Source organism: Nyctereutes procyonoides, unplaced genomic scaffold, assembly GCF_905146905.1.
Source record: "Nyctereutes procyonoides isolate TBG_1078 unplaced genomic scaffold, NYPRO_anot_genome, whole genome shotgun sequence".
NCBI lineage: Eukaryota > Metazoa > Chordata > Mammalia > Carnivora > Canidae > Nyctereutes > Nyctereutes procyonoides.
In genome coordinates, this window is record NW_026575043.1 from 46,856,245 (window position 1) to 46,868,707 (window position 12,463).

A 12,463-nucleotide genomic window follows, 5' to 3' on the forward strand; every position below is an offset into this window, starting at 1 on the left:
GCATTTATGTTCATAAGAGAGATTGATTTATAGTTTTTTCCTGTGGTAATGTCTTTGCCTACATTTGGTTTTAGGGTAGTGCTGGTCTCACAGAATGGGTTGGGAAGTATTCCTTCTGCATCTATCTTCTGAAAAAAGACTAGAGAGAATTGGTATACTTTCTTCCGTAAACATTTGGTAGAACTCACCAGTGAATCCATCTGGGCCAGCCTGGTACTTTATTATTTTTGGAACGTTATTAATTATTGATTGAATTTTATAAGTTGATGTAGGCCTGTGTAGATTGTTTCTTCTTGTGTGACTTTTGACAGGTTATGTCTTTCAAGGAACTGGTCCATTTCCTCTAGGTTATCAATTTGTGGGTGTGGAGTTGGTCAATAATATTCCTTTATGGTCCTTTTGATTTTGATGTCCATGGGACCTGTAGTGATTTTTCCTCTTCAATTTTGATATTATGATTTGTATCTTCTCCTTTTATCTTGGTCTAGAGGCTTATTGATTTTACTGATTTTTTTTTTTAAGATTTTATTTATTTATTCAAGAGACACACACAGAGAGGCAGAGACAGAGGCAGAGGGAGAAGCAGACTCCACGCAGGAAGCCTGATATGGGACTCGATCCCAGATTTTGGGATCACGACCTGAACCAAAGGCAGAGGCTCAACCACTGAGCCACGGAATCCCTTTATTGATCTTTGTAAAGAACTTTTGGTTTTGTTGATTTTTCTCTACTGATTGCTTGTTTTCTAATTCTACACTAGTTACATATACATTACATAATAGACTTACAGTTAACTTATTTTTTGCTCCCTCTGGGTTGCCAATACAAATGCGGTTCTTTGGGCATTTTTGCAGTCATTCTGGACTTTGCCAGTTCTAATCCAAGGAGTGCCAGTTTGTAGGTTTAGGCTTCTTGTTACCACATAGGCCTTCCTACATCATGTGAGCCAGACCTTTGGCTTCTAGCGCCATCTCCACATCAGTACGTCCTGGATCTGTATCTCTAGTCCGGACTCCTACATCCACCAACCCTATGATATCCCTACTTTGATATGCATCTCAAAGGCACCTCCAACTCAGCACAAAACTATCAAATGATCTCTCCTACTAAACTCCTGTCATTAACCAAACAATAGCAACAACTTGGCACTTCTCCAGTGTTTTCAGATAAAGTACACAGCACCACCATCCATTCTGCCAGCTGTAGGAATCATAAGCCTAGGAGCACTGAGTCCTGCTACTTTGACCTCTAGCAACCTCCAAGTCCATTTGCTTTGTTCCCTCTGCCCAGGTCTTTCATGGCTACCATCCATCCACCTCACCTTCTTCGTCCTGCAGTCAGCGATCTTTTACAAATACCTGAAATGAAAATCTCCCACCTTCTTCAGGTTCCTCTGCATTTAGACCAAGACTCAAATGCTTCCATGGCCTACCAGGGTCCCTCCCTGAATGTGCTGTGCTGCCTCCTGGCCTAGGAAATAATCAGATTGGGACAAAGGTGTTTCTCACAGCATTAGTTACAATATCAGAAACTGATAACCTGGATGTCAAACACCAGGAGGCTCTTTGAATTTGGGATGTTATGCAGTACATTAAAAGGAAAATGGAATACTGTTGTTTTTTTTTTTTTTTTTTTAAGAAATATTCATGCTGTTAAATTAAGCTGTCCAAAAGTGGCATGCCTGGCTGGCTTAGAACATGTAACTCTTGATCTTGAGGTCATGAGTTTGAACCCCATGTTGGGCTAGAGATTACTTTAAATTTTTTTTTAATATTTTAAAAAAATTATGTGTTTATTCATAAGAGACAGAGAGAGAGAGGGGGGGGGCAGAGACACAGGCAGAGGGAGAAGCAGGCTCCATGCAGGGAGCCTGATGTGGAACTCTATCCCAGGACTCCAGGATCATGCCCTGGGCCAAAGGCAGGCACTAAATCGCTGAGCAACCTAGGGATCCCTAAAAATGTTTTAAATAAAATTCAAAAGCAATATTTGTATAATTCTCCTCTTAAGAAACATAACACTCCGTTGGGATTTCTAAAAGTTGGGATAATCGGGACGCCTGGGTGGCAGAGCAGTTGAATGTCTGCCTTTGGCTCAGGGCATGATCCTAGAGTCCCAGGATCGAGTCCTGCATCAGGCTCCCTGCATGGACCCTGCTTCTCCCTCTGTCGTGTCTCTGCCTCTCTCTCTCTCTCTGTCTGGGTCTCTCATGAATAAATAAATAAAAGTCTTAAAAATAAAATAAAAGTTGGGATAATCATTTTCATTTTGGGTGCTTTTCTGTATTTCACACAGAGAACATAACCTCTGAAACAAAGGGAAAAATTTTTTTTTTAAATGAAAAGGGCAAATGCTAGAAATAATTAACAAAACAACCTAACAGGGATCCCTGGGTGGCGCAGCGGTTTGGCGCCTGCCTTTGGCCCAGGGCGCGATCCTGGAGACCCGGGATCGAATCCCACATCGGGCTTCCGGTGCATGGAGCCTGCTTCTCCCTCTGCCTGTGTCTCTGCCTCTCTCTCTCTCTGTGACTATCATAAATAAATAAAAACTAAAAAAAAAAATAAAACAACCTAACAAAACTAAACAACTTTGCCTCTGTCCCTTAAAGAGATATTTCCTACCTTCTGGCAGACAAAATTAAGGACTCTTCCCCAAATATGGATGTGGGAGGTTTCTGGTGAGGGCATAGTCCTACAATGGCTTCTGGGGCCCATCTCAAGGCCCCTGGTCTGTCAACAATTTGGATGGGTATTACAAAAAAAGGCAGTGTCAGGAGGTCACGTGCTGATTCCATTTGTATAACATTCTTGAAAGTACAGCATTACAGAACAGGAGAACAGAGTCATTGTCAGGGCACAGGTGTGACTCTTAAGGGGTGGCATAAGGGAGATGACTGTGGTGATGTGGAAGGTCTGTCTCTGTTGCGGTGTGATGCGGTATGATGGGAATGCGAATCAACATGTGGATAAGACAGCATAGAACTATACACGTGCATATAAAGTGACATCTGAACAAGGTCTGTGATTGTGCCAGTATCAGCGTCCTGATCATGATATTGTACTATAGTTTGTTAGAAGTTATCATTGGGGGAACTGAGCAAAGGGCACAGGGGACCTCTACTCTTTTTGCATCTATTTTGTGAATCTGTGATTATTTCAAAATAAAACAATGGTCCAGTATAGGGGAGGTTTCTTAAGACACAAGGAAAAGATTGATAAATTTTACATTTAAAAAGCTTATTTCAGGGACACCTGGTGGCTCAGGGGTTGAGTGTATGCCTTTGGCTCAGGGCGTGATCCCAGGGCCCTGGGATCTAGTTCCACATCGGGCTCCCTGCAGGGAGCCTGTTTCTCCCTCTACCTTTGTCTCTGCCTCTCTCTGTGTCTCTCATGAATGACAAAGTTTTTTTAAAGATTTATTTTTAAGCAATCTCTATACCCAAAGAGGGGCTCAAATTCACAACCCCCAGATCAGGAGTCCCCTGCTCCACTGACTGAGCCAGCCAGGTACTCCGGGATCAACAAAATGAACACAGCTGTTAAACCACTGTTCATGAAGATGCAGAACAATAGGAAGTTTCACAGTGTGCTGGTAAACACTTTGGAAAAAGGGATAAAAACAGTGTTACAGGTTTGGAGGTGCACATTCTTTTTGACCCAGGAGGCTCCACACCATCCAGGTCTGTATATATCCCCTAGTCTTACATGCACTGAAAGAAACTTTCAAAGCAGTTTTTTAAGAGCCAACAACTAAAAATAGCTGAAACATCCATCAATAAAGTACTAGATAACGAATGGTGTATACGTTGCATGAATGCTATGCCACAAGGAAAATCGAAGCAGAGGCATGCATGTTGTCCTAGTTGCCTCAGAATGTTGAGAGAAGAGAATCCAACAGTAGGGCTCATTTACACGCTCAAAAGCTAGGAAGCAGTGAGCACTGAAGTCTAGGGGATGTGGGGTCTATGGGGGCTCCTGGGGGAAAGGCAGTGTTCTGTTTCTTGCCTGGGTTGTGGCTACACAGGTGGTCACTCTAGAATTCTACGTGGACGTGGTAGACACTATTTCTATATTTAGGGATCACATGGGAGGTGAGTGCCCACGCAACATAGGTTCTCTCTCTGCCGCTCCCCTGAGTAGAGGCCTGGTGACCCCTCTGTGAGCCCAGTTCTTCACCTGTGAAATGTGGACGAGGGCGATGTGGGGATGCGGAAAGGTAAATACAGAAAGCAGGAAGCCCAAATGGACCTGTTTTCCTGACAAGAAGGGGCCTCCCTGCCCCCAGGAAACAACCTGCCTACAGGGGAAAGCACCCTTGTCTCTGTTGTTGGACTTGGGCAGGATTTCATCTTGTTTTATTTGGCAGAAGCAGGCCAGACTCCGGCTTCCACCCTCAGTGGGGAGCTCTCCCCTTCCCCCCTGCGCTGGGTGGGCCCTGGAGCCCTGCTTCTAGCGGCAGGTCCAGGGCTGCTCCTTCCAGAAGGGCTGATGGGGTGTGTCACTGTGCCATGTGCAATCTGTGAGGTCTCAACTGATCACTGAGTCACTGAAACCTGTGAAATGGGCAGCGTCCTCCACTCACGGATCAGCCTTGAGCAGCAGTTACCAAGCGTCTCAATTTGAAACAGACCAAAAAGATTGGAAATATTTGTGGCAAAAGTGAGGAATGGGAAGACTGAACACGTGTGGCCACCCAGACCCCATTCCTCCAAGCCTGACGGGCAGGAAGGGGACCACACAGACACCAGCTTTGGCCTTCCTGCTCTGCCACTCCCAGGCAGGAGGAATGGTAGGAGAGTGGGGCCACCCAGCCAGCTCCACATCTCCCTCCCACCTTAGCTCTCCGGAGCCTCAGTTTCCTCTTCTGCAAGATGGGTTGTTCCTCCTTTATGAAGTGGTGCCCAGCATGGTGGCCACATGCAGTATGTGCTAATAATCACTCAGCCCCTGCATTCAGGAAGGAATAACGGGGGTATGGGGGGGAAGTGTGGAAAGGGCTGGAAGAGGGAAGCAGATGGCAAGTGTGGTGCAAGGGGACACTCAGGCCCACCTTAGATCCAGGGGCAGAGTGGGGGTCCAAGTGAAACATCAAAACCTCCCTGTCTGTAAAGTGTTACAGGCCCATGAGCCAGATGGGGCTTGCAGGCCTCAGTCCCCGGGAAAGGCCATGGCTGGGGGTGGGGTTATGAGGGGGTTGGGTGCAGAGCTGGGAGAGGGGAGGGCAGGACACAGGGGTCCTGCTACAAGAATTGGGGAGGGGGTGCTGAGAGGGAAGAGAAAGGAAAGAGGAGTCCTCTAAGAGGGGAAGGGCTGAGAAGATGGATTTTTGGAGGAGAGGCGGGTCCTTGGAGAGAAGGTGCATTTGGGGGAAATTGGGGCAGAGGTGTTCCCATCTCTGGGGCCTGAAAAGGGAGCACAGTCCAGAAGCTGCGTGGCAAGAGCCGGGGAGGCGGGGGGAGATGGGGTGAGGCAGGAAGGAGCAAAGTTCCCACAGGCCTCCCCTTGTCCCCAGCAGCCCCTCCCCCAGGGACCTGCTCCACAGTGAGCTGACCAAGCCCCTGGAAAGCAGTGAGCGAGCCTGTCCTACTGCAGCGCATGCCTGAGAAAGCGCTGCTCACAGTCCTTGGGAGCCAGAGGACAGTTCTTCCGGGAGTCATTTGGGAACCGGTGGAGGAGTCTAGGCACCCAGGGCTCAAGCATGAGACAGCCCTGCTTGGCGGCCCCGTGTGAGGGGTCATACGCCAACAGCGCCCCCACTTATCCACACAGTCTCACATCATGCCTGGGCCCCCCCTGATGTCTGGTCTAGACCGTCAAGGACCATGACCGCCCCCTGGTTGCACCTCCAAAGAGGCTGCATTCTTGGAGACTCTGCAGTCCTGGCCTGCCAGGGGCAGGAAAACCCAACCGGGCGGATTAAGGGGAAGACGGACAGGACTGCTGGTAACTCACATGCCCCTCCTCCGTGTAGCTCCTTGGGGCAGTCTTCCTCATCCCCGCGGTGGAGCAGCGCCTGCTGCACAGGGATGCGGCGAGGATCGAAAGAGTTAATACCCGGACAGACCCTAGCACAGTGCCTATGGAGTCAAGAGTTGATACGAGTTAACTGTAATTATAATTATGAAAACATGTTGAAAAGCAGCAGGCGAGTTGGTGGAGGGGACCACAGTTGGTCTACAGCAGAGCTTCTCGAGTGTGGGCAGTGAATTCCAGGAGCCCGGCTGTGGTAGGAGTGGGAGGCTGTGTTCCAGAGAGCGTTCCTGGGGCTGTGATGCGGGGGCTGGTGAGCACCCCTAGCCTAGGAGAGACCTCCAGGTGTGAGCTGATGGGTCCAGGGCCTCAGGCAAGCTGGCTCACACAGGGAGGACGCTCCATTTCCGCCAGCCTTGTGATAGGCCCTGCTCCTTCTGTTTGAGAGAAGAGCCCCAAGTCACCTCCCTAGAGGACAACTGTTGGAGACTGAGGGTGGCCCTGATGAACCCAGGTATACCCCACCGTCCCTGTGGGAACCTGCACAATGGGCCTTGCTCTGAGACTCTGATAGAGGAGACAAGGGGACCGTGCCCAGCTGGCTTTTGCTGAATTTGAACAATTAAACTTCAGAAGTGAACACACAATAAGATCAGTGGAGCGGACATCTTGATGTAGAATTTCTTTTAAGAAAGCTAATCAGCAGGAGGAGGAAAAAAGGTCCTCATTCCTATAAACTGAGAAGAGCCGCTGGGGAGAGGGGGGACGACGACATATTCAATACTCTCTTATTAAAGATTACCTTATGGGAGGGGACCTTTCTTGAAGCTTTGACAGAGAATCTGGAAATATCACCTAATTGACAAGAAACACAGAATTAACTACAAAGATACTATAGAGCCTGTTTATTGCATAACTAGCAGGCACAAATTCCAAAACGATTTTACAACGCTTACAGGGTTGTACAATAATTACAGGAATAGAATGTACAATACACAGAAGTACAGAATAATGGGTGACGTGGATAAAAAACATTTGAACGAAAGGCATTTCATTTTTCCTATGCAGCATTTTCTTTTGTAAAAACAAGGGTGCTGACTTGGGACAAGAAGGAACATTCTATGACTGGAGAGCTCACAGCTGCTGTGGATAGACACACGCTAGTCTCCCTCTTGGTTCTGCAGCTTCAATCACTGGAGGAATGGGGTAACAGCTCCTGAGGTGTGTGTCTATGGTTCCAATCGTATGAAATGATGTGTTTGATCTTTGGGCCCGATTCCCTTTTCTTTGGCAAATAAGCACTATTTGCGTTCTGAGGCAGAGGAGGTCTTCAGCTAACGGAGCTGCAAGGCAGAGCTGTCTCCTTCGGCAAGTGTCAGTTTCATAAAGTGCACATCTGTCCTATCAGCTTGTGTGTGTGTGGGCAGGGGGGAGATTTGAGAACTAAGAGTAAAAAAGGACGCTAGAGAGCGCGAGCATTAGTGCAAAGGCTATGGAACACATGTGCAAAGGTAGTGAATGGCCACTGAGACAAGGTGCGATTTGCCAACAGGACTGGGTCTTGGAAGAGACTAAGGAAATGTGCAGGGCACTGCAGGGAGGCGTGTCACTCCACCCAGAACTTTTCTGCAGCGCCGGCACTGTGGGTTCACAGAGCAAACATCTGTGGTACTCTTATAACCGGAGATGCTCTCTGGTCCCCACTCCTTGACATTCTCTAGGGGCACAGAGGCAAGGTCCTCCATCACCCACCCTCGAGTGTTCCAATAAAGATACCGCTACACGCTGTCCCCTGCACCACCATCACCCCCTCACCTCCCAGCAGACGACTCATTACTTAGAAGCCTGTCTTCCCTGGGAGGCTGAGGCACCAACTCAGGATGCCCACTGGGCTTTTCCCAAGGCCCCCACATGGGCCCAACACGAGGGCAGGTGTTTGCAAGAAAGAGGGACAGCTAAGTATGTGCAGCATGCAGGAAAGGCTACCAGATGGGGCTTAAACTTAATTTAAGGTAGAAGGCATCCCCTCGGCATCCAACAGGAACGTGGCACTTAGGATTGTGCAGACAAGCGGATGAGTCTTTTGGAGACGTGGACCCTTTCCCTATGCTACTCAGCGTAGCAAAATCTGGCAAAAGCATCCACACAGCAGGACTTAGTAAACCAAACACCATCAGAGTGCTTCCTTCACGACAGCATCCGGTCAAGCTATAGGGATGTTTTGTGAGTCAAACAGTTCTGTGAAAATACAGGCTTATTTAGCATGTATTCAGGCAACTGTGATTACTTTGACTTCTTCACGTGTATGAATGAGCACTAAGGGACAGAATATATGGGTCAGATGAGGACTACCAGCAACTTAACACAGGGTAGGGTTAACTTCACCCACATGTGTGCTACGAGAATGTTTCATCACCAACGTTTATAACAGAGAAATGGCACAAAAAAATCCGTATTTCTGGGGTCTCTTAAAAAAAAAAAAGCTCTGCCAATCCCGGGCCCACTTTTCCACAGGGTAGCCTGAGTGGGGCTGGGAGGCCACTGTCTCTACCGGGCAGGTCACTGTTCCCCCAATGGCCCACTTCATTCATCTCCATCAGTGCTGCCTGGCCCCTCGGGTCTCGGTCAGTGTCTGAGCCAGTCACAAAACTGTTGCAAGAACCGGGGACAGGAATATGCTGTAGCCTTCAGAACAAGAACGTTTTAGTTTAAAAACCAATGTCAGTATGTTCCAGAACTTAAACCTATACTTTCGTAGCTTTGGGATAGCTGGACGTCAGCTAGAGCACACTCTGAGGAATTTGTGAAAGATGAGGTCTAATTTCTAAGTACCAGCGAGGTAATGGAGGAGAAAAAAACTCAGATGATTGTGTAAACCTTACCTTATAAGACGTCCTTAAAGGTGATGAGATGTGCCAAATAGGCTGTGTGAGGAAGCTTTAAGTGGTTAGAGTACAGAGTTCTGGGAAAGAGATACATTACCATGTCAGGAAGGAGAGGACTTCTCTTCCCACGGTTTACGGCAGTGATATCTGAATGGGGTGGCACAAAATTAGCTATGGCTTGTGGGACGTGGCTCCTCTTTGCCACGTTTGGAATGACACATCTGGTTTCCTGTGGGAAGGCAGAGCGCTGAGCCACGTGTGACAATGTGGCAGCACTCCTACCTGGACAGGGCCAAATGACACGTGACATGGGGGATGAGTGCTTATCTGGCATCACAGAGACCTTAGGATGATAATAAAATAGAGACAGAAGATCCAGACAGAAACATCAAATATAAAAACATCTAACAGAATAGTTAAAAGAAATGGGACAGTACATTGTTTCCTTCCAAAAGAGACTGTTATACTACTTTTAGAGAGGGCAAAAGTCCTTTTTCTACATCCATGTTTGGAGACACCCCAAACTTACAGATTCTCGCACTAGGGCTGGAAAATTACTGCACAATGTTTTGTAGGGAAGAGATGAGGTGGATTTTTTTTTTTTTAACCCAACTCTCTCCAGAAAATGTTTCACTAAAAATCTCATTTATAGTTTTAACCCTAGACAGGCAGTTTTAAAGGGATGGAAAAGTTCTAACAAACTTGAAACAATGAAACTATGCTTTTGGATGACTATGACCATCAACTCAACAACAATCACTGGCAGCACAATAGAACATCAGAGAGGAAACTGGCAAACAGTCACAAAATAAGGCAAGTGGGTTAAATTAATAGTCAAAAATTTGTTAGAAAACATGCAAAAATAATACTGAGTTTTTAAAAAAGTTTTAAACTTTCATTAAATGTTTCTGTAAAAACTGGCAGGATTCCACGTCTCAATTTGCAAGTGGACTTTAAAAAGCCTAGAAAATACAAGGCCGGCACTGGGCTCTTCAGTTGTTGTTCTCTTTGGTGGTGATGGTGACCAGCTGCTTGGCGGCCTTGGCAATGTCATATGCACACTGGATGACCTGCTGTGTGACCAGCTGGATGTCCGTGGGCGGGCCGGGGTCCCCGGGAAGGGTCTTCTTGCACTCTGACTGGAGTCGGTAGGCACTGGATGTCAGCAGGCGCAGGGAAGTCCTCACCGTGTCAGACTTGGGTTTCTGAACAGAAGAACACAGTCGCCTGCCATGAGCTGCACAGTGGACACCCATTCTTGCAAGGACAGCTCGAGCTGTTCGTCATGCACTTTCTCAGTGGCGGTGCTGGGGACATGGCAAGCTGTGTGGCCCACAGTGTCAGAGATGCCCAAGTGCTCGGACTCAAAGGTCAAAGTGTATGCAGTGTCATTTTAGTAAGACAACCTATTCTTAGGTGGTTTTTGAAAAACCTACCCGGGTGATATATTCCAGATACAACTTTAATCTATGAATGCTTTGCCTTTTAGCACTGGGTTCAGACATTCCTATTTATTAAAACCAATATTCATAGGGTACCTGTGTGGCTCAGTCAGTTAAGCGTCTGACTCTTGGTTTCAGCTCAGGGCACAGCCTCATGGGTTCTGGGACCAAGCCCCAAGTCAGGCTCCATGCTCAGCGAGGAGTCTGTTTGAGATTCTCTCCCTCTGCCCCACCTCCCACTCACACACACATGCGCATGCATACACTCTTTCTCAAACAAATCTTTAAAAAAACAAAAAAAACCCACCAATATTCAAGTAGGACAAAATGATTTCCATGTCCTCTATGACTGATTGCATACTTAAAACTCGTGCTATGGAAAGGTTAACATAACATCACGGGTTCTAAAAAAATTTCCTTCAGTTCATTTAAAAGGATCTGAACCAAGTAAGTAGGAAGTGACTTACTTTGGGGAATAATGCTGCCATTTCGGTAACAGCTACATGTATCCTTTCTGAGCAGGGGATATAGCTGCAAGAATATTAAAGAGGTTATTGAAAGACAGCAAAAGTACAAAGTACTTCAGAGATGAAGAGTACTCAGGGTCAGAATGTGCTTCATTCATATTTCCCCAAGGAAGGGGCTGAGGCTGCCGCCAGCCAACTGCAGAAACCATGCCAACATGAGCAGGGTTCCCATCCCTTCCAGAAAGTTCATTCAATCTGCTATAAACAGCTCCAGGTAGCCAACACACAGACTACCCAGGGAAAGGTACAGATGGCCCGTCTATGATGCTTGTCACACCTCTTACAGTGGGTCATTTGGTTCTTACGTGCTTCATCTTTTTCATTTCTTCAGAGAGAAACAAGGATTTCCATGCAAAGGCCACAGAACTTAAAAATAAAGGACTGAAAAAAAATCCTTAGAATTAGAATTAGAGCTTATACCTCAACACCCACATGTTGGTTAAAACTAATAAACACCTCTAAAATCCATCTATTCAAAAGCATCTCAACTGTTGGAGAATTGAAACCTTTACTTTGGGTAAACAGAAAACACTGAGATGTACTCTTGAACTTGATCAGACACTTACCCGCTTTCTCATGAAGCTGCCATGACTTTGCTTGTAATAAAGGGCTATGAGCATAGCCAGCGCTTTCTCGGCTCGCTTGATGAGCTCTAAAAAGACCGAGCACATTGACTCTGCCTGTCTTCATCCTTTCCTCCAGGCCACCTGGCCTCCTAAGGGTCCCCTAGATGACAGTCAAGAGCTGAGGCTTTATGAGCACTGACAGAGTGCCAGCTCTGTTCCCATTTTTCAAAAGAGGAAACGGAGGCCAGGAGAAGCAGAGAACATGTCCAAGGTCCCACAGATGGTTGAGAGAAAGCTGAGCACAAACTTGGCCAGCTAGCCCCTGAGCCTGGGCCCCTCACCACCACACCAAAGGCCTCTCCTGCTATCAGAGACACAACAGAGTCATGCCTTTCTTTAGAGCAGGCTTCTTTCCATTCATGACTGGTGACTCTGACTTCTTAGGTGATGAGAAGTACAGGAATGGAGACTTAGGCTTCACTTAGGCTTCTTAGTCTTGGCATTGTGGTGTGTAGCATATGGGGCTGGTTTCTTTCACCTTCAAAATAGGCTTCCACCCTGGGTAGTACATGTTATCAAGATGGGATTGAATGACAGTTCTTAGCTAGTGTGCTGCCACCAGGTCTGGGTTCTGGTTCTGGAACAAATGACCCACAGAGCCCAGGAGGGATGGGATAGGAGAAAAGCTCATTAGCAGTCTGTTTGCGGCGTGCTAAGAAATACGATGTGAATATGTGGGTGTGGCCTTCCACAATCACCAACGTGGCTGTGTTTTAAAATTTCCAAGACAGGGAATGAAATCCCGTTCAGTACCAGCCTAAGCCCTTAAAGTCCTCGAATTAAAGTTGGCTTCTGCTTAAAGACTGTCCCAATAAGTAACCTCTACTTCACCTTTGTATGAAATCTAGTCTCAAAACTATTTTAATTAAGACTACATTTTAGTTACATTATTACATTTCAAGGAACTGGTTTATATTATCCTAAAATACCTTCGAACAGGCAATCCTGACTTTTACCTTTGTGAGCAAGTAGAACCTTAATCCACAGAGTAACAAAAAAGCCAAGGCAGAA

The 12,463-nt window shown here is 46.8% G+C and overlaps 1 protein-coding gene across 1 annotated transcript in view; it reads right to left on the reverse strand.

Annotated features, from left to right (window-relative positions):
• Nucleotides 1-6,863: 6,863 nt before the first annotated feature.
• Nucleotides 6,864-12,463, reverse strand: part of GIT2 (GIT ArfGAP 2) — a 48,052-nt gene continuing 42,452 nt past the window's right edge. Inside the window, 2 exon segments of the mRNA XM_055322445.1 lie at nucleotides 6,864-10,062; nucleotides 10,767-10,830. Of these exon segments, the coding sequence (XP_055178420.1) occupies nucleotides 9,850-10,062; nucleotides 10,767-10,830 (277 nt within the window). The 3' untranslated portion in view covers nucleotides 6,864-9,849.